Source organism: Chaetodon auriga, chromosome 6 (assembly GCF_051107435.1).
Source record: "Chaetodon auriga isolate fChaAug3 chromosome 6, fChaAug3.hap1, whole genome shotgun sequence".
Lineage (NCBI taxonomy): Eukaryota > Metazoa > Chordata > Actinopteri > Chaetodontiformes > Chaetodontidae > Chaetodon > Chaetodon auriga.
This window is the reverse complement of record NC_135079.1, coordinates 8,306,410-8,331,969: the sequence shown is the minus strand read 5'-3', so window position 1 is coordinate 8,331,969 and position 25,560 is coordinate 8,306,410. Positions and strand designations below refer to the sequence as shown.

Below are 25,560 nucleotides of genomic sequence, written 5' to 3'. Positions count from 1 at the left end.
AAATTTGTCCAAGCGACAGTCTGTGAGAAGCTTTATCCACATGTCTTGTCCTGAACTGCATTTGTCCACATTTTAAGGTCTTAGAAAAGTGGTTTCTATCCTATCAGCGCTGCCCAGTCCCAGCAGCACCTCTTCTATCTCCGGAGTCCAACTCTAGTGGCTTCCTTTGCCTCCCTGTACTGTACCTGCACCTCCTCTAGCACCGTCACCACTCCTCAGTCTCTTTTATCTCAGGGCTCCACACAGCTGACTGGACCCCAACGCTGAGGGGTCATGTTGCCTTCTCCCTAAAGAGGAAGAGGTAGAACAGGTGTGTAATTGACGGCTGTAAGCGCTACACTCCCGAGGCTGGATGACCTACATGTTACACTTTCTCCATCTGCCTGCATACACTTAACACCCCACAGGCTGCCACTCAAACCAGCAGGTGACGGCACACAGGAGATACAGGCTATGTGTAACGGAGGCTCACTGTCTGCACAGATGTTAAGCACAACACGCAAGGTTACGCGCACTGGTTAAATATGAGCCTCTGATGTTCACTCCACTGCTGTTGAAAGCCTTGTTCACTTGTCAGTGTAGCTGAAGTAGAATGGATGACCTTGCTTCATTCAGCTGAGCGCATTTCTAGTTCAACCAGGATACGAGTGAAGGCGGACACTGTCTCCTTGTGCACAGCATAAACTCTATAAAATTGAAAACAAAAACATTTCATTAAGATTCAAAGTGCTACATGCAAGCCATAAAGCAATGTATGCAGTTAATTCAAAGGCATAAAAAAGCTAATGGACTATTAGAGCCTACTGCCTGGGGCTGCTTTTTTCTCCTTGCAGAAGAAGTACATCAATCACTTCTATCAGTAATCCCCTGCAAGCTGCCGGCAGTGTCTGCGCCTCCTGCCACAGAAACGGTCCCCCAGCAGAAGCAGCATCAGATGTGGCTGAAGTTGACATCTTAACAGATAAACTGGCCCCACTTTACTGCCACTGTCACTACATTCTGCCCTCGGTCTTTGCGGATATTGATGGGAGGCAGCAGTCGAAGAGACAAAAGCAGTGACGGAGGAGACGCCTGAGGAGTCGAGCTAAGCTGCTACGTGTTTGCGCTCTCTTGCTTGTCCTCATACCTGGAGGATAAATGATAAGATGGGACACAGATGAGGATTGTGCTTTGCTGCAGGCGACTGTAGGCTCATAGTTGTAAAAACGGTGACTTTTGGTGAAGTTTTCGTGTAAGTCTGTTTGTTTGCTCCTAACAGCTCAGAACAGCTTAAAGTGACGTTTGATATTTACTGAAGCGGAGACTTAATGCACCCAGCTGCATCACAAGTACACACTTTTCGAATGTCTTTGTCAATACGGGACTATGCCACAGAGAAAATGAAAGAAAAGAGGTTTCATCCTCTCGACACACACCACTAAGCTGGTTTACTGCGTTTGTTGTGGAAAGGCTGGTGGTCGTGTCAGGGGCTTTGAATAAAAACACATTTCTCTCCTGGCTACAGCTGCTGCACATCCATGTGCAAACAACCAGCAGATGTGTCTCGGTCCAGCTACTCCATCCCAGCGCCCATTTCCTTCCAACTTCACATTTACCTGATCATCTCTTGGCCCAATTGTACAGCGAATGATCTCTCATGAATAATCACCACTGTTTTGTTCCAGACCAATAAGATAATTCATGTTGACTCTGTGCATATGGAGCACTTACAGAGCTGCACTGGACTCTATAAACACCACAGCTGCTAAATAATTTGTTGCAAACAGATTTTGTTTACCAGCATGTGTTTATGAATGAATATGTAATTGAATACTGTGCATGCACACTTGAAGAGGGTAGCGGTTAGTGTAACTACATCAAAATATGTGTGATGAAAAAAATATGTGTGATGAAACTTTAAGAGGCTACAGCTTGTTCTGGGCATAGGCAGCGAAGGAGGAAGGAAACGGTGCTTCATTTTGACAGGATCAAGGCTGCCTGGGAATGAAGCCAATTGCAAAAAATTACTCACATTAAAATTCCACTGTACACTCACCTTCAGCAACTTTAGGCATGCTAGCTGATGATGCACTTTGCAGAGAGTAAAGCTGTCGTGAGATATCTCAAGGGCTGTGCGCAAGGCGGATCTTCAGTGTGAGAATATCTGGGAATATCTGAAGCTGCAGCCAGGCTTATAGAAACCCTTCCCATCTGTCAGATAGGATTGCAGATACTAACTGAAGCAGTGTGTTTAGCTGGATAGACATCAGCCAAGGGGACGCAATGAGGATGGCAAAGTCCCTTGTGCAGGAGTTAAGGCTACTTAATATTCCTGTGTTGATTGGGGATTAATTGTTCCATCTGGCTCTCATGAAAACCAGTGAAGAGAATAAAAAAACAAACCCTCCCGCCTCTCTTTCCTGACGTGTTTCCCTCTTGTTTCGTTATGGTTGTGGAGTATGGCTAGCAAGCGGTGAGGCTTGGAGGAGAAGGAGGAGCCTGGACCGGACAGGCTGTACCGGAGGGAGAGATGGGAAATTTGATCATTTTTCTCTGGGACTGTCATACGCTATAGGCTGCCTCATTTGTCTGCTCCTACTCCTTTGTTTCCACCAAGCTCCCTGTTCCAGGATTAGCCCGCGGAGTGAGAGACGAGCAGGAAAATAAAACAGAGAGAGAGTCAGAGGAACTATATAATTATTAGAGTGCTCGATGTTTCTTTAATACAGTACTTAACTCTAATGTACGTGGTGCACAATTTAATACCTGCTGACTGGCCAAAAAATGAGAATAAAAGCAGGTTTGGAGTGTGAGGGAAGGAGGCACGAGAGACGCTGCACGAGTGCGTTTTTATTTTTTCCTCCAAATTGCCCTGCAGTTGCACAGGAGTGGTGTTGACCCAGTTTATCTCCTGCTCAGGTGATTAATGCAGCATCGCTACAAACAAAGGTCACGTCAGGAGGCAGGGGAGCAGGCCATAGTACAACAAGAGCTCAGGGAGTTATATATGGCGCTGTTATGGCTGAGAAAATAAGTTGGTGGTTGCTTTGTAGGGCATCGCTCAGTCTCTAGAGACACGCATTGAGAAGTGGAAGAAGAAACACAACACACACAACCTCGCATGCACACAGGAATGAACCAGGAATGAGAGTAACACACTATTATTGTATTACATTATAAATATTCATTATATTTTCTGTTAGCAGGTAATGAGGTTAGCTATGTGGAAGTCCGTTAAATTGAACGAATAAATTAAAGGGGCTCTCCCCTGGTTTTACACAAGATCAGCTCAGTTAACAGTCCTATAATGTCTTTTGTGGCGTTTGTGGAGGGAGCTTCCTTAAGTTAGAAATATAACCTCTGATGATGTCTTCAGGGGTGTCTAAGAGGCTATCAAGTTGCATTATATCATGTGTAGGATCCAGGGTTTTGGAGCTTGGAAGCTACTCTTGGCCTCTGCTTCTTAAAGTTTGTCTTTATACAAGTGCAACATTAAATTGCTGGAGTGTCCCTTTAAGAGGAGGCTAAGTTAGGACAGCAGCTGTGTAACACACAAACCCTGATGACTTGTGTGTGTGTGTGTGTGTGTGGAGATGAATTATATTCGTCATGTTTTGGGGACATAAATCTTTTTATATCATCACATTGTGGGGACTCGCCTTCCACATGGGGCCAAAACACAAGTCTCCAACATGTGAATCATTGAAGGTTAGGATGAAGACTGCCGTTATGGTGACAGTAAATCCAGGAAATGAATGTATGTCTATGTAATATCCCCAAAACTGATGGAAATATTATTTTGTGTGTGTGACCCAATATGGGAACAGAGACCCATTCTGGGATATAATTGTCTTTGCTTTTTCATTCATTCACATAATGCAGCGGTTCAGGGTTCAGGATCAATCATGACATCCTCAGATGGGGACTTGTGGCTTTCCAGAAGATTTATGCTATCAGCCTCTATTGACATTTTGCTGCTGCTCAAAACATGCTGAGTCATTTCTCAGAATGTACTTTCTCAAAGTCAGATGTGTAAGAGATGTGAGATGTGTAACGGAACAAGAAAAAGTGCATTAGCGGTGGAATATGTGGGGGTTGAAAATATAAGATCTCTCTGTAGGAACTCCCTGGTGGCTTCTGCATCTTTAATATTCATTTAGAGGCAGCACATAGATGCAGCCGGAGTTGCTTGAAACTATCGACGGCTCTTGAATTTAGGTCATTTTGTTAGTCTGAACTAGGCTGTGTGTTTTTATTTCTACCACTGTGTTGCATTTTAAAGCGGGTTTGTGATTTGAGTTCTGAACCACTGATGCTTCTGAGGTTCCCAGCCTTCCTGTTTTTCCACAGCTGACACGTGTGAATACAAATGCGTTCTTCTACATTTATCATTTAAACTGATTTCACTTTGCCTTGCAAGAAATGCTCCATTCCAAAACCGTATTTAAATACAAGTGCAAGTGTAATTATGCTGTGTCTACCTTCTTTCTTTTCTGCGGTTATCTAAATTATAATCTCTGGTTTCGGCGTTTATACCACAGCACATTCTCCGAGGTATTCGACAGCCATGGCTTCTCTTCCAGAGGAATTACTGATGTTAAATGAAGCAATGATTTTCTTTCTATGTGCCAGCTGTAGTGCAAATGGTTTTCAATCTACCAGAAAATCCAGTTCATTTTGTGAAGATGAGGTTGAAGATGGACTGGGTGAACAGGGGCCATTTGGGCTTTGATCTAACAGTCTGATACCATTGCATCAAACCGTGTTTTGGTGTATATTTTTTCCAGTGTATTCATAAAGATTTCTTTTTGATCATGTCGAGAAGACATTCACGAGTAGAAAAAAAAGTACATTTCTATCCGAATGCATTCACTCTTTATACAGTATGCTGCATGTCCAGAGGCTTTGGAGGTGGTGATCTGGTGCTTATGTTTCCCAGTAAACCTTGAAAGCGGGTTAACTTGTGTACAATTTATGTTACGGTTTTAACCATTTCCTGCATCGATATGCACTTAAATGTGGTGGCATGGCTCTGCTCATGTGATGCTCTTGAGACAGACTGTTCATGCCTTCACAAACCATCAACATACTAAAATGCTAGTAAAGGAGGAGGCTGGGTCGATGCAGAGCTCAGCGTTGTTGTACACAGACTTCTCTGAATCAGACCTGTGTCTTTGTGATATTATACGTCCCATCCCTCTTGCTTTCTATCTAATGTCACTTAGCAACAGCTCTGGTTCTTCTGCATGGACAGATTTAGCTGAACCAGTTTTCATATCGCAGACAAACATTATCAAGGGTCAATTTTCTCTGTCCTCCTCAGGTGAATGGGAAGGAGTTGTCCAAGTCCAGCCATGAGGAGACTGTGGAAGCCTTTCGCACTGCCAAGGACCCCGTTGTGGTGCAGGTCATCAGGCGGACCCCCAGTGGCCGCCCCCATGGCCCCCCTCAGGAAATCCATGTGGTGGACGTGTGCACTCAGACCGATATCACCTTTGAACACATCATGGCGCTGGCAAAGCTCCGACCTTCGACCCCTCCCGTGCCTGACGTCTGTCCCTTCCTGCTCTCTGACAGGTACGTACAACAGGAAATGTAGGGACTTATTTTACATCTCTGTCAATCCTAAATGTGAATTGGGATTATAGTTTGAAGGTCAGGGATTTGATAAATCGGATTTTTTATTTGACATGATAAAACTCCAAAGGATTTCTGTGCAGTGCCTTGAAGAGTTTGTTGTGTCCTTGTTTTGACTTTGGCTGGGACTGATGGTAATTAAGAAGTAAAAAGTAGTGAGAAATGTTATTGAGCTATGAAGCAGAAATATCAGTGTTCACAGGATTAGCATTACAAGTATGCAAGCCGCCTGTAAAATATAAATGAATTGTCTAACCAGCTGCTCAGTCTATTCTGACAAATATAGATTTGTTTGATGAATGAGCTCCTCTGTGTCCTTCACGTCTTCTACTTACCAATAGGACAAACCTAATTTAAAAAAAAGAAGAAGAAATAAAGGACAGAGCTAAGTGGTCCTAATTAACCATTAATACAGAATGTATGTGCGAAGTGTGCTCGGCATTTCAATGTTTAATTTAGTATAAAGCGTTAACTTAAACGTATCACCAGGGAGACTGAGTTTGAAAACACTGAGAGCGAATATCATCAACAATTCAACCACCGACATTTAATCATGTATGACTGCCTCAAGTGATTTAGCATACATGAGAATCTGGATCCGTCATGGAAATTGATACTCCTACATCACTTGAACGCAGCACAGACAGAGTCACAGGGGGGATACTTGTGATTGTCACTTACAGGTGAATCAATATGCAGTTTGCTGTTGTTTCCCTGGTCAGGACACAGCTAACAGACCTCTACCAAAAGACATATTACAATCAGTAGAAGTCTCATCACATCTCAGCTGGATGCTGGATAGTACAATACCTCAAAGACATGTTGTCATTGTCTGTGTGAGAGTAAAGCATGAAACCAGAGAGTTGAGAGTTTAAAGTATCAACAAGAGGTTTTCTGGAAAGCAACAAAAGAAACAGGGTTCATTATTTCCTCTTCTGGCATTTTCGTTTATATTCTGTTCATCTCAAAGGAGAAGTAAACTGTGAACAAGGCATGTTTAGCATAAAGGAGTATCTGGGTTTCACCTCTTGGGAATGAAACAATGAGACAGTAGCAATGCAGGAGCTTCACGGCACAGAACCGGGAAGTCAGGATGGAGCTGGTGAACCGTGAGTGCGTTTGTCACGCTGTATAATTAATTCCCAGCAATCATAAACATCTCTGAATAACCGTTGCTGAGACATTCAGGGATGGAATTTCAGTTGGCTGCTCCATCCTTTATCTCTCATTATTAAAAATATCATTAAGCCTCTGTTATCGTCAGTGTTACATACTAGTCATAAAGTGCTGTAAATGACCTGATCAGAATCATCGCCACATGTATACATCTCACACATTACCGTAGAATTCCCCACAGGGCCTTCATGCCATAATTGGAGCTGCTTGGTGTATCCGTTTTGACTCATGGAAGGTTTACAAGGTGATTAAAGCAAATGGGCTAATAAAAAAACTAGGCAACACAGTGCAACGTGTGCTCGAGGGCTACTTACAGCCCGAGGCCGACTCCAAGTGTAATCAATGTGTCCCATAAAACTCGCATTTTCTTCTCTTCATCTGAGCTCAGGTGCGAAATTCAATATAAAACAGATTTTATAGGTGCAACAAATGTTTGTCACTCTTGGTTTTGAGGCTGGATTGTAAACTTGTAATTGTATTCTTTGCACCCGCTGCCAGTGCTGGTATATGGGTAATATTGAGGCATCAAAGTATAAAGCATTCTGACATTTACCAGTCTGGTTTTGTGACTGGGAGATTGTTTGGAGACAGTTTTACAGCGCTGGGTAATCTGAGAGTCAGACGGCCCCCGAACACGTCACTCAACATGTTCAGCAGTGTCTTTTTTGAAGTTTTTGTCCAGCGTGAATTATATCGTGTAGCACTGAAGCTGCTCATCTTGTTGGGCCCTCACAATGCGGTTTTGTTCAGTGACTGAGGGAAGCATAATAGAATTACACTGTACAATGTGGGGGGTTTTGTCTGTCAAGAGCAGGAAGCAAATTATGTGGATATGCTGTTATTAACAAGGGGCTGTACTTTTATCACACACACACTCCAGAGCTAGTGAAAGCCCTTGACAAATCCTTTATTCTTCAGATTCTAGCAAAGACAAAGGCAAGGAAATCCTGTCACTTAGAGGTATTGAACACATATGAAAGAAAATGAGGAAAAAGATCTTGCTCACGCCCAACTCCTCCACCTCTTTCTGTTCCTCTGCCTCCCTCCCCGTCTGTCTGTCTTTCCCTCTCTTTCTTCCTCTGTGTGTCTCCCCTGACAGCTGTCATTCTCTTCATACAATGGACCAGGATTACTATGAAGGGACAGACTACCTCTCCCCTGTTCCAGCTGATGGAGAGAGGACAGAGGAGTTTGAGTATGAGGTAGGAATCACACTTGACATCACTGTTTACAAGAGAGAGATTCATTGGCACGGCTAATATTATCAGCTAGTTTTAGCTGATCGCTGACATGCGCTGGTGCACGTGTCGGCAGAAAAGAAACAAAAAATTGTGGCACAGAAATGCCAAAGAAAGAAAGTGAAATAGTGTCGACATTGCATGGTTTGTACGCCAGAGGACACTGAGGATTTCACGTTAGCTTAGTGCACAAAGTAGTCACACCCCTGAAGGAGTAATTAAATATTATGGGAAATACGCTTATTGGCTTTCTTGCTGAGACTTACACTGATACCTCTGTAATGCCGGTCTGGTAGCTGTAGCTGTTAGCCTAGAATACCACCTAGCCACCAACCGGCACTAACTAACAAACAGACGTGTAAAAACAGCATTTTGTGGTTTCATGGGGAGTCGCATGCTGTAAGTGGCCGCTGCAGTGACTTCCTGGAGTGCTTTGACATTGTCATGAGGATGCTTGAAAACCATATCTTATCATTTTTTACACTTCAGTTTGTGTATGTATTAAACCAATGAGATAGGTATTCATATGGATATTGGCCTCAACAGTCAAGCATCAGCAGGGCTTTACCACTTGACAAACATTGAAATTTTAGCACCCATATGTACAAACACACATCTGACCCATCCAACACATGGACACACATCCCCTCAACACCCCATATTTAATTGTGCTTAGCAATTGGTGGATGGACGCGAACACTAATTGACTCCTCAGGCAGATTCCAGAGGCACAGTTGTGACATATGATGAGCGACGCTGCAGACAGCTTGAGAAATCCCTTCCATCCATCGGCAGTGATGCCACGTCTCCATGTTCTTGCCTTTTTTTTTCTTGCAAGGCAAAGCGAGAAAGTTGGAGATCTCCAAACTGTGCCAGTGTTACCTGAGATTTACTAATTGTTTTCACAACTCAGGGGGAAAAAGCTACCAAGCTGGTTGACTCTGAGCTCGATTAAACCTGATTTTAGCGAGGTGCGTGTGTGTGTGTCAGGTGTTAGTAAGCAGAAGAAGAAACAAAGAAACACATTTCTTCTGTGTCTTTAGTGAAGTGTAAGTAACAGGAGCAGCTGGACAGGTGATGTTTTTAAGGCTGCTGAACTCTGACATGTACAGATATACATACAGATGCACTGATTCAACTGTGACGGGAGGAGATAAACAGACTGCCTCCGCTTTGGTCCAATATTCTTTATTTCCGAGTCATTGAGGTGTGAGCACATTGCAGCGGGGCTTCGACTGGTCTGATGTATGATGATTGCTCACCCCTCCCTCTTCTTATTTGTTTCATTTACATTTGTTCTGAATGCTTCCACCCACTGAGCTTGAGCCGTTTCTTCTTCACATCCCAAAGAGATATGTGCACCCATTTGGATCGCAGAGGCCCGAGTGTCAAATCGGAACAAATACAATATATTAAAGCCTCTCTTTATGCCTCATTGCTATTAACAAATCCTATTATACTGTGTATGCTCTGTAGGCTGCACCTTTTTTTTTTTTTATTTCACGCTCGAGGAGTTAGATTCCACGCTAATGCAGCCCCACTTACTGTATGTCAACTGAAAACGCTGTGAGGGGGATGTAGACGAAAGCTGAAAAGCCACTTTCAGATTCGACCTGATCCCTCACTCCCCGCTGAAGGAGAGGAAAGAAAATGAAAGACATTTCTTTAAATTACCTTTGTTAGATGAAAAAGCTCAGCGGGGGAGAGCAGTTTGCTGTCACATCACAGGGAAACCGTCTGAATCTAATTCACCTTTCTAATACACCAGGACATTGATGTTTCTGTTAGGGTAATCAACATGCAGGAGTCCTGGAGGATAGTGGTTCATAAGGTGGAGAGATGCCACAGAAGTACACACACATAGTATATTGTATATTTCAAAGCTGTTTGGACAGAATTCCCATTTTCCTGTACTCAGCACTTAATAAGTGGCCACAGGATGCACAGCATACTGAGTATTGCTTTGTCAGGACAGACATCAAAAGACTGACACCTGAACTGTTACTACTTTTATGACCTCCACCTTTACATGCCCTTAAAGCCGCCCTAATCAATATTTATGATCCAGATGACTATGTGTAATGTAAAAGGAGTTATTTGTAGTGGTTCTGCCCGCTCCTCAGCTCTACGGGACGTTTTAGCGTCTTTTCTGCTCATTGTTTTGGTTTTACGGACTGCAGCTTATCAAGGATTCAGACCAAAAACAGCCCTGCCCTAAAACCAAATTAGTTGTAAGGAATGTGGGCTTGCTGAATGATGTTGCATTGCATTGTGGCAAAAGTTGAGTTGTGTTTTTGTTTTTTTTGCTGTAGTACGATCTGTTGGCACCTGCTTAAGCAGACTGCTCGCCACTGCAGGCAGCTACCTGTCGAGCACCAAAGAGCAGACAAGGTTAGCAGCTAGCTGATGAACAGTGGAGCTTTTTGCAGCTACAGCCAGATATTTTACTGATACTGAAGAAAGAAAGAAAATAGAATGCAGCTAGGTTACTGATGGCTTCCTGTAGCAAAACTATTTCTTAAACATCATGTATATGACAGGTTTCTGTAGTTGGAAAAAAAGATTAGAGAAATTAAGTAAATGCAGCGAGATTTCTGCAGGAGAAACCTGTTTGATTTTTGTCATGTATACATGTAACATGAATAACTGCACATGTTCATGAAAGACTACAGATAGGGAGAGCACTGCTGTCCTACCCATGATGTAGGATGAAAGGAAGTGCCACATTTGCATCCAAAGTAAATAAATCCAAGTCAGTCTGCCTAAATGAAAAAGACCCTAAAATAAATAGCTTTCATATATATAGGTGCAACGTTAAACTAAATGTGAAAGACAGACAGTCTTAATTTAAGGCTTTTACTGCAGAATCTTACACACTTAAAATAAGTAGTAAAGTAGTAGTAAATAGTGGGTAGAGAAAAATCTGATTACTGACTGGTTTCACCAAGTTATTAGTATTTTAACTCATTCTTCGATTTTCCACTATATCCTGATTTTTCTTGTATCCCACCATAATGCACTCCACTTCCCTCGAAGTTTATCTACGACCCTGAGTCCAAAAAAGTTGGCACGCTGTGTAAAACATATATAAAAACAGAATGTAATCATTTGCGAACAAACTGCGTTTAGTGACAATGATTTTCCAAAGTGTTCCTGAGCTCATGCAGTAATATTTTTTACCCAATCATGTGTTCATAAAGTGGTGAACCTCGCTCCATCCTTGCTTGTGAACGACTGAGCCTTTCCAGGATGCCCCTTTCACACCCAATCATGATACACGTGATACACAGTGTCTCAACTTTTTTGTTCATTCTGCGGCAGGGGCGAAGGAGAATTTCTCTGCCTCCTTATGGTTAAAACTGAACAAATCCTGGACTCAGTGTGAGAGCCTAAAACATCTCTGTCCTCTCTGATGGTTGGCTTGTTTGGAATAATGAAACACACAGGCTATTCCTTATAGCTAGAATTTCACACTGACACATCATACGTTTCCTCGAATCCCTTGATGTGCATGTGGCCACAACACCATGTTAGTAACCCTTCCTTTGATTAGTTTCGGTAAGTTCTGAAGAAGTGAAGTGCTCCAAGCTCAGAGATAGTCTTCCTTCTCTTCTTGCCAGTGGTAGCCATCCATGCATTTGTGACTGCTTTTTTAATTACTGGTAATCAAAGGCGCGATTATTATGACAGCATCCAATGCGCTTTGATGGTGGGCGGCAATCTTCCCCCTAATCACGCCATCGCAGTCATTAATTTACTGTCAGCCCTCTTCCCTGTGCCACGCGGCAATCTCCCGCCTGAGAGGCAGAGAGCTCGCCTGGAAAATGGAGAACAAGTAAAATCAAAAGGGAGCAGGCTAGACTGAGATTGGTGAATGCATGTTTGATGGATCAGGAGACAACCTCCTTTTACTGAGGCATCTGAGTGTGAGTGGGTGTTTTTTCTACATAATATTATCTTAAAACAAGAAAACCAAAGAACGTCTGGTGAGGAAAACAAAGGGTCACATATGTGGGCTGCACATAGTTCAACACGGTCGTCTGATGTTTCATCCAACATGCAGTAATTGTAGCAATCTATTTTCTCTGATCATTTAGCCACAGGTCTCCTGCACTACATCTAGCCATTAATTAGTCAGAGGTAACTTTAGGCTTGTTTCGCAGAGCCAGATAGGGATGATGTAGTACCTGCTCACACCTATGCTTTGCCTCAGTCTCAGCAATTAATTTGTGTGGTATATTTTTAGACAGCGTCTCTGAGACATTGCTCGCCATTTCAATATTTCCCACAGATATCTCACAACTTCTCATGTGTTAGCATGCAAGGTGTGTGCTGTCTTTGTGGCTCCCATTACCTCCATGACTGCTTCGTTGCATCAGGCGATGTACTGCTTTAATAATGTCTCTACCAACAATAACAGTGGTAACTCATTAGTAACATTTTTAATATAGCTAATGACTGATTCTTGCAGCACGCTTTGTTCAGGTTGTCAGAGGCAAAGCTTCTTGCCTCTCACGTTGTGTCCTTGCATATCAGCCGGGATTTGAGGTTGTCGTCGCTTTTGAGACAGTCAATTAAAGATCTGAGCTCCCCATCAGGTGGAGGGTGTCGGGAAAGATAAAACGACAAAGCTCAGACAATGTCGTTTTTCTCCAGCTCTTTTTCTCTGTGTCTGTGAAAATGTGTGTGCTCTGCTGAATTGTGTGTGTAAGCGTAGGAATTGTACAGGGATGCAGGAATTACTTTTTTAGTGCGTGTTGCCCCGCAGCAACAGCAGCAGCAGCAGCAGATCCCTGGTCCAAAAACACCTCAGTGATCTGCCAATGTGTGAGAAAAGCAGAGGTAGAGAAGTGTTGAAAGAAAAGGGTGACAGGAGAGAAGGAGAAAATGGGAATTGAGTCTAAAGATGTGTTTGTTTGTGTGTGAGGAAGTGGGGGGCCATAAACAGCTTAGGAGGGGTAGCCAGAGGCACCAGGTGGCAGCTTTCTGGCAGCGGTATTGGCCTTTTCCCCTCATCTCATCCCACCACGGTCAGACTTCGACCCCCTCGTCCCCTTCCCAAAGCCCAGCCACATCTGACACGTGTAACCAGCCAACCCACACTTGTCACAGAGGAAATGAATCTCTCTTTCTGTGCGAGACCCCTCTGAGCCCCACCAGAGCCATTGCCGTTGCCTCATTTCTCTCTGCCCCCTCCGTCCTCCTCTCCACTCAACCACCTCACTCCTGCTGCTGAGAGTTGGTGTGTTTCTGCTCTAATGAAGACTTTGGGAGGAGAGGCCATTTCACACTCGATTCCCTCCAACACCCTTGATGTGTTTCAGCATTTGGAGATGGGGCACGGGCTCGTGCTGTTTGGTGTTTGGCTGGGCCTGTGTTGTGGGAAATGGAGTGCAAAGTAGGTTATGTACATAAACTGTCTGCGAGCCCGGGAGAAATTGGAAGTTGTGTTTTTTAGATATGAGATGAAGGGGGACTGTGTCACTCACTCAAGTGCTAGTGGTTAATCAAATTTGTGTGTGTGCATTTATGAACTTAAATGAAGAATTCCTGTTGACGCCAGGGTAATCTGCTGTGTTCCAAGAGGCTTGGGGGAAATATGACGACCACTGATTTGTAAGTCAATAGTTTGTTGATCTCTCCCTGAGGGAAGATGGGGAATACTTTGGTGCTGCAGTAAATATGTATATCTGGTAGCACTAGCATAATTCTAGTTTATTTATAGTCTAATATTCTATAACTTGGCAACAGCTTGAAAGAAAAACACTTGAGGTCCTTTGACATTTATCAAAGCCCCACCGATCAAACTCTGCGAGCTGAGAATGTCTTTCATGATCAAACACTCTGAGACTCAAAAACCTCAGACGAGAGTCGGCAATCCAGACTCAGAGCGTCTCAAAAACAAGCAGGATTTTTGAGCTCAAACTTGAAGAACATTGTTACTTGATCCTCAGTTGAGCAGAAACTTTGTGTTTGTGTATCCGTTGTTATGCATCAAGATTTTAGTTTTATGGCAAGTGGACAGAATTTATTTGGAGTCTTAGTTTGCTTCTTTATTAAAGGTTACAGAGGTCCTCAATGTTGGCAAAACGATATCTCAATGAGGTTCATTTCGTAGTAGAGTGAGTGCAGTTGTTATGGAATGGTAGTAAATTTCAACACTTCTAGGATTTCTCTTCCATGTTGGCTTAAAGTGCTCAGAAAAATCTAATTTGACCATCTACAATTCCATGACAATGGCACACTCCACCTCTAGAGGAAGACTGTGTGATATAATCAAACACTCCAAAGTAGCTAAATGGACCCTGTGGTGAAACTGTTTCCAAGGTCAAAAATGAACTTTCAATGTCTTGTTTTTACATGTATTGTATTTTCCCCCTCATCTATTTAGGAAGTGGAACTGTGTCGACTCAGCAGCCAAGAGAAGTTGGGCCTAACTCTCTGCTACAGAACAGATGAAGAGGAGGATGTTGCCATCTATGTCAGTGAGGTGAGGAGGTTACTTGCCCTTCAAGATGATCCACCTTGAGTTCAAAGAGATAATTTCCTTCATATAACACCATGAGTGGTGCATCTTCTAACTTAGTTTGCCGTGAGAAACTTTTCATTTTAAGAACTCGCTAACCACAGAATTGCATCTCTTTGATCTTTCCCCACTCTGCTTTGCTCCTGGAGATACTGCAAAAAAACACATGCAACATAAATATATCCTCCTCCTGCAAGCCTTTTTTTTTCCTCACCACCACATTTAGGACAGCTAGCTGTTTAAAAAATGAAAACATTAATACACTTAGGACATAAGGTATTTCCATATTGTACCGATCTTTCACTTCAGTTCTTTGACATGAACACTGTTGTCAAAGTGACAGTATGAGAGTTTTTCGGTAAAATGTCTAAACAAATGAAAGAGAGAGATTTCCAAGACTAAATCAATTGTGATATTTATTATTCATTTCCCAATTTATGATTTACTTTAGTGTTCATGTGAGCATAGCAGGTTTCTCTATTGGGTATAGTAATTTTAAAATTGAACTCTTTTATCAAATACAAATGACGCTATTGAACAGTTTGGCAACGTTCTGACTGCCTGATGATACTGTCAGCTGTAAACATGAAATGACTGCCAAGACTGGGGGAAAAAAAAAATGCTCTCAGATCTTGTCAGAGTTCTTCACGCAGTCCTTTCAGTACAGCTGACATAGAACAAGCAAGCTGTGAGATACATGTTAGCATTTTTCTCCCACTTGTTGGAAACCTATACTGTTCTCCATTCTGCTCAACTTTCCCTCCGATTCGTTTGAAGTTGACTCGGACCCTGCAAGGTGTTCGCTTTGAGAGCAGAGTGGAATATAAATCAATGTGGTCTGTGGCTCCTGGCAGCATCTTTAAGTGTTCACTCTGCAAAAAAGTAGAGCTAAGAGGTGTGTGCTGCATTTCGATGAGGCGGCTGAATGTCACTGTATACACGATGTGTTAGAAGAGGTGTTACGTGTTCTGATCTTGCATAAATAGTGAGAACACATCAACATGCAGTTCAGAACAATGCAAGGTCATTTTAAAACAAGCTAGAATTCCCAACTTTGTAGTGCTTGATGAATGGCCTCATTGCTTTTAAGCTATTTATGTGTGTTTCCATTGTGTCTTATGGTACGATGGTTAAATTATTCAGAAGAGAGCAGAAAAAGGACAGTACTTTGGTCCACCTGCCCATTTTCTACACCTGTTTAATTCTTCTCAGGTGCACAGGGGGCTGGAGTCTGTCCAAGCATGGATAGGGCAAAAAGGCAGAGTCCATCCTGGACAGGTTGCCAGTCTATTGCAGGACCAACAACCACTCCCATTCACACTAAAGAGCAATTTAGAGTTTACAGCCCACCTTCCACCTCGTTGTTTGTTTCCTCCGGGTCCATTTTCGTTCCACGTTCAAACAAAGTGAGAAAGGCACACAGAAAGAACCAAAGCTGACAGTCAAACTCAAGGCCTTCTTGTTCTTTGGCAAAACTGTAATGAGCAAACATTCCTATATTTTCCTATATTTCAGTTTTCTGTTGCAGATTATTTAGGCTTTGGGTGCTCTCCCCATAACTTCAGAGAGATTACCTTCAGTTTGCTCCGTTCCCTCCAGTCCTACCCCCAATTCCTGTCTTGTGACCTCTCTCCCAGTTTAATGAGTGTTCCTCTGTGTAGGAGTGGACTATCATGAAGATGGAGTGCCACAGCACCTCACCATCTCCAGAGATCCCACCTGAAAGGGAAGAGTGAAACGAATGGCCCCAGACACCGATTGATTGGCTGATGAAATAGTGTCCTGCCTCCTTGTTCACTGGCATTAGTTATAGGAGGAGCAGGTGCATCATGTGTTGATGTTGAGTTACAGCCTGTGAATGCTATATGCAGAGGCTTGTGCTATATAAACCTGCCAGAATATAACAACTGAGCCGGGTACAATTCAGGACTTAAATGATAAAGGTGATAACTCAGTTTGTTGTGGCTTTTGCTCAGGGCTAAAACTATCCCTGCAGCTGCAGGAAAGCCATTTTATATCTAAGGTCTTCCCATTGTAGCCCACCTACTGTGTGTGCTCACATTGTTAATAATAGTCTAGACATGTCTAGCTGGGAGATGTCTACATAATGAGTTAAAACATTTTCAGGCACTTCGCAATTCTCTTGAAAGAAGACTGAAAGTGTTTCAGAGGCATTATTTTCCTCCCTCTACCTTCACAGATCAGTCCAAACAGCATCGCTGCCAGAGATGGACGCATCCGAGAGGGGGATCGCATTTTACAGGTACAGGAGGACACTCTCTTACCGCCCCTCTACACAAACTCTCATTAGAGTCAACGTAAAAACACGCTTTTATTTTGTCACACAACCACTGTCTCCCAGCACGAGAGCCCATTCATTTTTAATGGCTGCACATTAAAGGGGGAACTCGCCCCCGCTGTGACTGTTAGAGGGGGAGAAATGCCCCCCTGGCTGTTTTAGTTACCGACTCAGCACCAACAGGGGTTTTTAAGAGTTCTGGTTCAGGATGACGCTGTGCTGCAGCTCACTGCCTCCTACAGGATAGCTGAGAGGCCATGACTGTTATTATCCCCAAGCTTCATTTTCAGGCCAGAGATTCAGAGGAATTCTGGTCCTGACAATGAGAGGCAGTTGTTAGGGCTGAGGGCTGGATAGTGTTACCTCAGTGGATTAGGTGGGTAATTACTGTTTTTGTGTAGGTGAGAGCTTCCAATTTTAATGTTAAAGCTGCATTAATGAATTTATTTTGGCCACTTGGGGGCAGCGAAACAAGATGAAAACAACATCTGACGCATCACCTTATTGAATTGTTATGGCAAACAATTGCCTTTTTACACATTCAGCAGACAGAGCAACATTAGCATTGATTTTGAGCTGCTTTTTAATCTTCTTAAGAATACAAGTCCAATACTTCACTTTCCTTTTAGCTATGTTTGGGTCTCCACCAATTCCTGGGGGAAATATGCCTGTATGTCTGTATGCATGCGACCCTCCAAGCACCAAACTGCAGTGGCCTTATCGGGATTATTTCTCGGTAAATGTTTCCCTTCTGCTGCTGAAAATGTGATATGTGAGAGAGAAGGTTGCATTGCAGGCCCAGCAACAACAAACTAAAACAGGCTCAAAAGCTCATTAGAGATGGGGAGGAACAGCAGAGGTAGGTGATAATTCAGTGTGGGTTGTGGCACCTTTTAGATTATACATAGTCGTTGTTCATATGAAAAATACTCATTTGTGCAGCATTAAGGTTAAATGTAGTGCACAGGGAAATTTTGATGCCACAAATGGGTAATGTGAACTGTTTTAACACTGACAGGGAATGGGTCTATGAACTAAGAAGCAAACCACAGTATTCTATGCAGAAAATGTCTGTTAACAGGTACAGTTGTGCATTTTGAGAGAGGAATAAAGTCAACGAAGAAGTAGTCTGCGCAAGCGATTATTAGATGCGGGAGGCAGATGCATAAGCACTGTTGGTCTAATTGCCCGGTGTCTACCATGTGTTGTGTGACTGATTTAAGCCAGGAGTGTGTGTGTGTGTGTGTGTGTGTTTGTGAGGCAGACCAGTACTCTGGCACTATTATCCACTAGTGACAGGGCCATTACTCTGCCTGCAAAAAGATGGACGCCCCCTGTCAGTGGCCAGTTAATTGTACGGCTAGATGTATGTAGGCTGCCGGATACTTTGGTGAACACAACAGCTCCGTCGGCAGTTACTGTCCCATTCATAATCACTGCTAGGTCCTGCTTCATATTAGGGAGCAGCACAGAGTGTTTACAATTTCCACCAGAAACAAAGGCATTACTGTGCAGTGCCACTTTTATTGTGGCACTTTGTTTTTCGTAAGGGCTTTTATATTGAGAAAATGAAGCTGTCTTCAGTGTATGAATGTGTGTATGTATGTAATTGTGTTCAAATATTTGCATTTGTGTGTCCAATACATGTTTGCTTGCTTATGTCTGATTTAATAGTAAGCATGGTACATGGTATTTGTATTTCATCTTCAGATTAATGGCCAAGACGTACAAGATCGAGAGGAAGCTATGGCAGCGCTCTCCAATGATGAATGTAGGAACATTGTGCTGCTGGTTGCCAGACCGGAGATGCAGGTTAGAAATGACCACACACTGTCACTGACATACTGCATGTTTTAGTCACTGAATGAAAACACTGACTGTGAGCCTAACATGGATAAAGGAAGCACGCTACTCATAAATTGCATCCTTGAAGGTTTGTCATTTACAGTGTATTTGCTCAGAGTAAACCTTAGCTGTCTGGGGTAGCCAACCCTCCCCCCTCACCGATGCCACAACCACTCCTTGTAGAAGCCACCACTGAGACACCTCATCATGTTTTATTTTTATGTAGCGCCACTGTAATTGACTTCCAACGGTAAGCCATAAAAGCTAATGGCATGCTAATGTGGAGTGAGTTCAGGCCCAAGGCCGACGGCAAATAAGTGAAAGGACTCTGCCGCAGTGCAGATGAGCCAGGAGCAATACTAGAGTCTTTATAATTAATTGTGTCTCTCTGTAGTAAATCTGACGTCTTCAGATATGGATCCCATTTGGTTTACATCGGCCAGACAAACAGATGATGGATGGTGTAGAGCAAATAGGTCAAAGGTGGCAGTCTTATGTCCATTAAACTGCTTTGGCTTGATTTTAAGATTACGATGCATGTTTTAAAGATGAGTGGTGGTGCTGGTGTTTTGTTGGTTAAGAAACAGGGAACTGCATATCTGTCAAACACCACATCACATTGATGCTTGCAGTTATTTCAAAACCATGCTGGGAGTTCTTTCTGAAAATCCTATTTGGGCACCCATTTGGAACACCCAACTATTTGTTTGGAGACACAGTGTCGCCACAAGCTTTAGGCCTTGACAAATAACACTCACCCCTTTCTTTCTCTCTCTCTTTCCATACGCTTCCCTTCTTCATTCACCCTTAGCTGGAGGAGGCCTGGCTGGATGATGAGCACAGCGAGTTCCTGGAGCAGCTGAAGATGGAAATGTTGGAGGAGCAGCAGAGAGAGGAGATGGAACTGGCTGCCTTACAGGAGGAGCAGGAGTATGAACAGGTCAGACAGCAGCAAAACATATGCTTTGCATAACTGGATTAGCAAGTCAATGACAAAGCCTTGTTTACTGGATTTAAGAAACTCTGGAAAGCCTGTTTCTTTTTCTTGCTCTGTTCAATAAGACTAACGCCCCTAAAAACTAGTGAGCTCCAAAGGAATAGATTTAAAGGTACAATGTTTAAGATATGGACAGAAATTTTGTTTAAAATGTAAAAAAAAACCCTCAAACATTAAACATTAACAGTTCTGACGCTCTGTCAAAGACATCTATGTCTTGAGTTGCAGAGATATCCACTGAAGTTGCCAGCTAGCTGTGGACTATGTCCATTGTTTTATGCAGTCTATGGTTCTTACACATTGTACCTTTAGGTTAACATTCCTGCTGTCTGGGAGACCGCAGTACCCACTGAGTTATGAACATCACACCATAAGACTGACCAATAATTGCTTTGACAGTATTAGGACACAATTCACAGTCAATATTAACCAGATCTAAACAGTGGCAGCGATTGATTCAAGCTCTTCATTTACTTGGCAAAACAGTGAAAACAAGCTTTGAAATATGAATATAAAATAATGATTATGAATATTTATGGAAGGGGACTGTTGCACCATTTAAATTCCAAACATTAGTAATCATAATTTAAAATTCTGTTTTGTTGGGAAGATAGCATGCTACAAAAAAAACCTTATAAATGGAACTTCAAAGACATGGCAGAGAGGAAACAATCCCTGAAGTAACAGAGCTGTAGAACAGAGTTATGCACAACAGCACATGTAATCCTTCAGGAGAATGCAGAATAGGGTTGCACTTCTTGAACTCTTAAATACTGTAGTTCTGTTGACTTTTTGTTGTTTTCTGTCCTCATTTCATAAAAAGGAAGCTAAAACAGAAAACTGTAGCAGAAAACACCAGAGTACCTTTCAAAGTTCATCAGAAATAACATGTTTCATTAATTACAACATATTTGAGAGTATTCATGCAAGTAAGTTGATAATATGCTTAAAAACAGGTTTACACACATCCTTCTCTGGTTCATTAAAAGAGAAGTTTATCACGATGTCTTATCTTATTCATTTCAGAGAGCAGAAGATGACAAGCCCACCTGCTCCACACTCCCTCATCATAAAGATAGCGTACTCAGTATAAGAGACAGAATGGAGAGCTCGGAGCATAATGTCCTGGCACACATCCAGAGACGTCTGTCACAGTGCCTGAGAGACAATCGGGACACACACCGTACCACCGGCTCTACGCGGCTGGAGGACAAAGAGGATGAGGACGATGATGAGACGGAGGGTGATCGTTTCCAGCAGCTCTTGGAGCTTAAGTGTCAGATACGTAACAGCGGTGAGTACGACCTGTTCTACAGCCACCGCAGCACCATTGAGTGCAGCATGGGGGAGCAGGGTGGCGTACAGCATGAGCTACGCATGCTCAACGAGGAGCTACGCAGCATCGAGCTGGAATGTCAGAACATCATGCAGGCCCACAACCTGCGTAAGGGCCAGCAGTCTCCCTCCACGGGCCACTCTGCACCCTCAACTAAAAACCAAAGCCCCCATCGGAGTGATCCCGCAAAGGGTAAGCTGGCCGACATTAACGAGAGGCTGGAGAAATCGGACAAGGACAGCTCCAGTGCCTATAACACAGCGGAGAGTTCACGGAGCACTCCTCTTGCAATGGACCGCTCCCCAGAGCACTCACTCCAGAGGATGGTTAGTCTCACCAACCAGAGGAACCTCTGCAGCGGCCTCGCCACTGGCCCTTCTCTTAGCCCAATCCCAGCCTGCCGTGCTCCAGTGCCAGGCAAAAGCAGTAGCCCTGACCACAGCAAACCCTCTGAGTCAAACCAGACAACTCAAGCTGAGGAGGACAGCAGCCGGAAATTCAAGCCACGTGCTTCCCAGATTCCTTACTTTTCTCCATCCCATAGCTCCCAGCAGAGGCAGGTCAACATCCCAGCTCATGCCCGCCACTACCAGAGCTACATGCAGCTGATCCAGCAGCGCTCAGCTGTAGAGTATGCTCAGAGCCAGCTCAGCCTCCTCAGTGTCTGCAAAGAGCCTCAGAGGCCCATTAATGAGCCCAAGATGGAGTGGAAGGTCAAGATCCGCAGTGACGGCACGCGCTACATCACCAAGAGGCCCGTGAGAGACAAGATCCTGAGGGAGCGAGCTCTAAAGATTAAAGAAGAGCGTAGTGGGGGAATGACTACGGATGATGATGCAATGAGTGAAATGAAGATGGGGAGGTACTGGAGTAAAGAGGAAAGAAAGCAGCACCTGGTCAGAGCAAAAGAACAGAGGAAAAGACGAGAGTTCATGCAGCGCAGTCGGCTGGAAAGCTTGCGGGAGAACCCTCAGAGCAGCAGCGAGGGTCGCAAGGAAGTCAGCATTATAGAGCTCAGCCACAAGAAGATGATGAAGAAACGCAACAAGAAGATCCTGGACAACTGGATGACCATCCAGGAGCTGATGACTCATGGTACTAAGGCCCCTGAGGGGGCCAAAGTGCACAACGCCTTCCTATCAGTCACTACTGTATAAAAAAAAAATCAAACACACACACATTCTACCCCATGCGGTATAATATACTTGCCTCGTTCAATGTGGCGCTTTTTTTGAGGACAATAGGAATATTTTTCACAGTTTGTAACCCAAAAAAAGCATTTTGTAAAGAATTTATCAGTGGTGTCATGCCGTTTTCTTCATATTTTTCAGTATTGCTTTTCACATCACTCTGCGGGAAAAACATTTTTTCTATGAAATTATGACTATATAATTATTTTATTACTTCACTCTAAACATGTTTATCTTTTCAATTCTATTTTCATATTTATGTTGTAACCATATAACTCAAAATAGTTGTATGAGCATCTCAAGAAAGTTGAGTATTTTCTTTTGTGTATTATGTATAGTTGCCAGTTGCAACACACAATGAATCAGTGGGTTTTCTGCCTTTCACAAACTTTTTTTTACTGCTCCCTTAATAAACAGATCTATTTATCTTTTAAAGATGAAATCATTAACTCTCAGCGTTGTCAAGATGTAGGTCAAATTATATTTCAGACTACTGGTGCATAGACTTGGACCACCAGTCCAATTAATCATAAGGTCTAATAGTCATATAAAATGATAGCTTACATGAAAAAAAAAAAAAAAAAACAAAGTAAATGAGGCACAAATTTGAGCTTTAAAGGGACATAAATAACACACATTCCAGTCACACTACTGTAGAATTTGTTCCCTATAAAAGATTGAGTATAACTTTGACTTGAATTTGTAAGAAATGCAATCAAAAGGAAAAAATCCCCTTCAAACTCAAGTGTTTCACCTCAAATGTCATATCTGTTTTTGGAGGAAAGATCTTTGAGGTTTTAGATTGCTGAACATTGTAAACTGCGAAGATGAACAAAAGTTTCTGGTCAACAAATACATGTTTCCAATGTCATCAGCAGTTTTATAAAAGCATCTTTTGAAAGTTTGATACCTCATCTTACAGTAAAACTCTTCATATGTTCTTTCTGTAATTTGTGAACTTGAGCCACTTTTCTAACAAAGCTGCAAACAAGAAGCTGCTATACTGACAGCTCAATGGAGGAACACCTTTGAGGACACACGGATTATGTACGTACTATATATTGTACTTCTAAAATGGAGATTTTTGGTTTAAAGGAACACAAACGTCCAAGATGTTCTGACACATTGCCAGTGCTGCTGCTTGTTTGTTTGCTGTGCAGCTTTGGATAAAAGATTTTGTATTCAGTTTTATTTTTGCTTACTATTTTGAGTTTTTTTCTACATATTCAGCAACAGATGGACCTGCTCATAGCTTTTACATACCAGTATTTTTACATCATTTTTACTCTCCACATACACCTTTACTCAGCATAGCCTTAACAGCAAAAACTGAATCAATGATGCATTTGTGTGGCAGACTGATTTAATACACAAACTGTTTCTGGATACCTCTGTGCAACGGGGAGGTATCTTTCAGCCTTATTCATGCATTGTATAATTTGAGTTTTTAAGTAACTAGACAGATTCATAGATATTGTATAGTCATTACAGAATTCTGTTTGAGGTCACATTGAACTTGTGTTGGGATGATTGCCACTGAGCAGGACTCAGAACACAGCATATTAGATCACTGAAAAACTAAACTGGTGAAATGAATGGGTTGCCATTTATCAACAGGCTTTAAAGTTCAGTTACATGTACAGAAAACTCATTCCAAATGCCTCCTTTTTAACTGAAATATTGTAAATTTGAAATTTTAAACCGATCCCTGTATTTGTTTGGAGTCAATGTCAATGGTCTAATTTTGAGTAATGAGTAGTTGGCACATTTGTAGCCAGGTAAAATGTGTGATAATGGTGATCTTTGCAAAAGAAATGATAATAAATTATTGTTTTTTGGTAAAACATCACACCGTTTCATGTTTTAATCAGACATTTGCAGAGCGACCAAAATCTGCTGATAGTTAGTATTTGCAAGGATCCAGTGCACTACATTTGTAATTCAAGTGGTTTTTCTTAGTTGCTTTACAAACAGTGTGAAAGTGAGCAACAATCTGTGCTGTCCCTCTAGTCTTCAGTGATGATGCTGAGGGAAAATGCACAAAGAAGAAAGGTGGAGAGCAACAAAAAGCCACTCTGAGGGGAAAGACCAGTCTAGTCAGGCAAACAGAATTACTTGTGCACTGAACACACCTCATACCTCCTCAAGTCTCACTTTTTTTCTCCCCTCTTTGGATATGTTAAGTGATTAAACAGAAGGAGATTTCAATTAAAATCAGCCTCCACTTGGACGGCTTTGTGTTCATTAAAATGTACCAACCACTTAATCATCGCTATGGCCTTGTCATATGCAGGGAAGAGCTTCTGGGATACTCTGGTCTCTGTATTATCTCAAGTTGTCAGTGTGCTATAGCTGAAATTGGAGTGTCACGGATACACTATTGCCTGAAGACTGTTCTGTACTTCTGTGTTTCCATTTAACTGAACACACACATTTTAAACTGGTGAAATGTAAGGAACCAAGTCTTCCTGACGTTATTATACATGCTTTCTTTTGAGTAGAAATTGTTCTTGGTTACCCATAGGCATTATGTCTCTGTTTTGTTGCCAAGCACTTGTGTTTGGTTTTCCTTTGTTAGTCTTAATATTGTCATATTTCCAGACACTTAATGAGTGCAAACTGGCCTGTGAAGAACTCCATCCAAACTCCTTACAAGACCAAAAAGACCCATTGCTCAGGCTGTGTTGCACTATGAAAACACTTCCTTCTGGCAGACTAATTTACATACAATACTGATTTACAATGCCAAAGTGTCACAGCTAGTGTGATTTTGAAGTTGTAGTTGGTCTGCCTTCAATTTCTATTTTAGTCTGGCACGTGAAAGCATCTCCATTTATACATGGACAAAACGCCAACATCCAAATTGGTATTGAAAAGAGGACTCTTGCCATACCCTGAGCCCATTTGCTCTCCCCTCATTTGTTAATACTCTCAGTCTGTATGAACAGTGACCATTAAAATGCCAATGAAAAGCCAGAGATGAAGAAGCGGCGTGAGTTGTACCAAGCAAAGCCAGCACTAGCCCGAGTGCTTGCTGGCTAATTAAGTTCATCCCTGAGCCCCTGAAAGACCCAGTCAGGTGTAATTAAAATCGAGCCTGTGACAGCCATGGCATTTGTCAGAGCTACCCAGCAGTTCAAATACCAGTACTGACAGAAATGTCAAACAGATAGCAGTGTCTCAGCTCCTCTTCAGCGCTTCACTCACACACAAACACACATACTTACACGCAAACACACAGCCATTGCCTCTGTTATGAATGTTTACCGATAACCTTTAGGATTCCCTGAACAGCAAAAACTACAAATTCTCTATCATTATCCATCCAGGGAGGCCC

General features: G+C 42.6%; 1 protein-coding gene across 2 annotated transcripts in view; it reads left to right on the top strand.

Annotated features, from left to right (window-relative positions):
* Nucleotides 1-24,067, top strand: part of LOC143322677 (PDZ domain-containing RING finger protein 4) — a 110,436-nt gene extending 86,369 nt beyond the window's left edge. For both annotated transcript variants that reach the window (XM_076734020.1, XM_076734021.1), the window contains 7 exons: nt 5,303-5,556; nt 7,892-7,994; nt 14,422-14,520; nt 16,757-16,819; nt 18,566-18,667; nt 19,512-19,640; nt 20,724-24,067. In XM_076734020.1, coding sequence (XP_076590135.1) covers nt 5,303-5,556; nt 7,892-7,994; nt 14,422-14,520; nt 16,757-16,819; nt 18,566-18,667; nt 19,512-19,640; nt 20,724-22,190 — 2,217 coding nt within the window. In that variant the 3' untranslated portion in view covers nt 22,191-24,067. The remainder of the gene's footprint in view (nt 1-5,302; nt 5,557-7,891; nt 7,995-14,421; nt 14,521-16,756; nt 16,820-18,565; nt 18,668-19,511; nt 19,641-20,723) is intronic.
* The last annotated feature ends 1,493 nt before the right edge of the window (nt 24,068-25,560 follow it).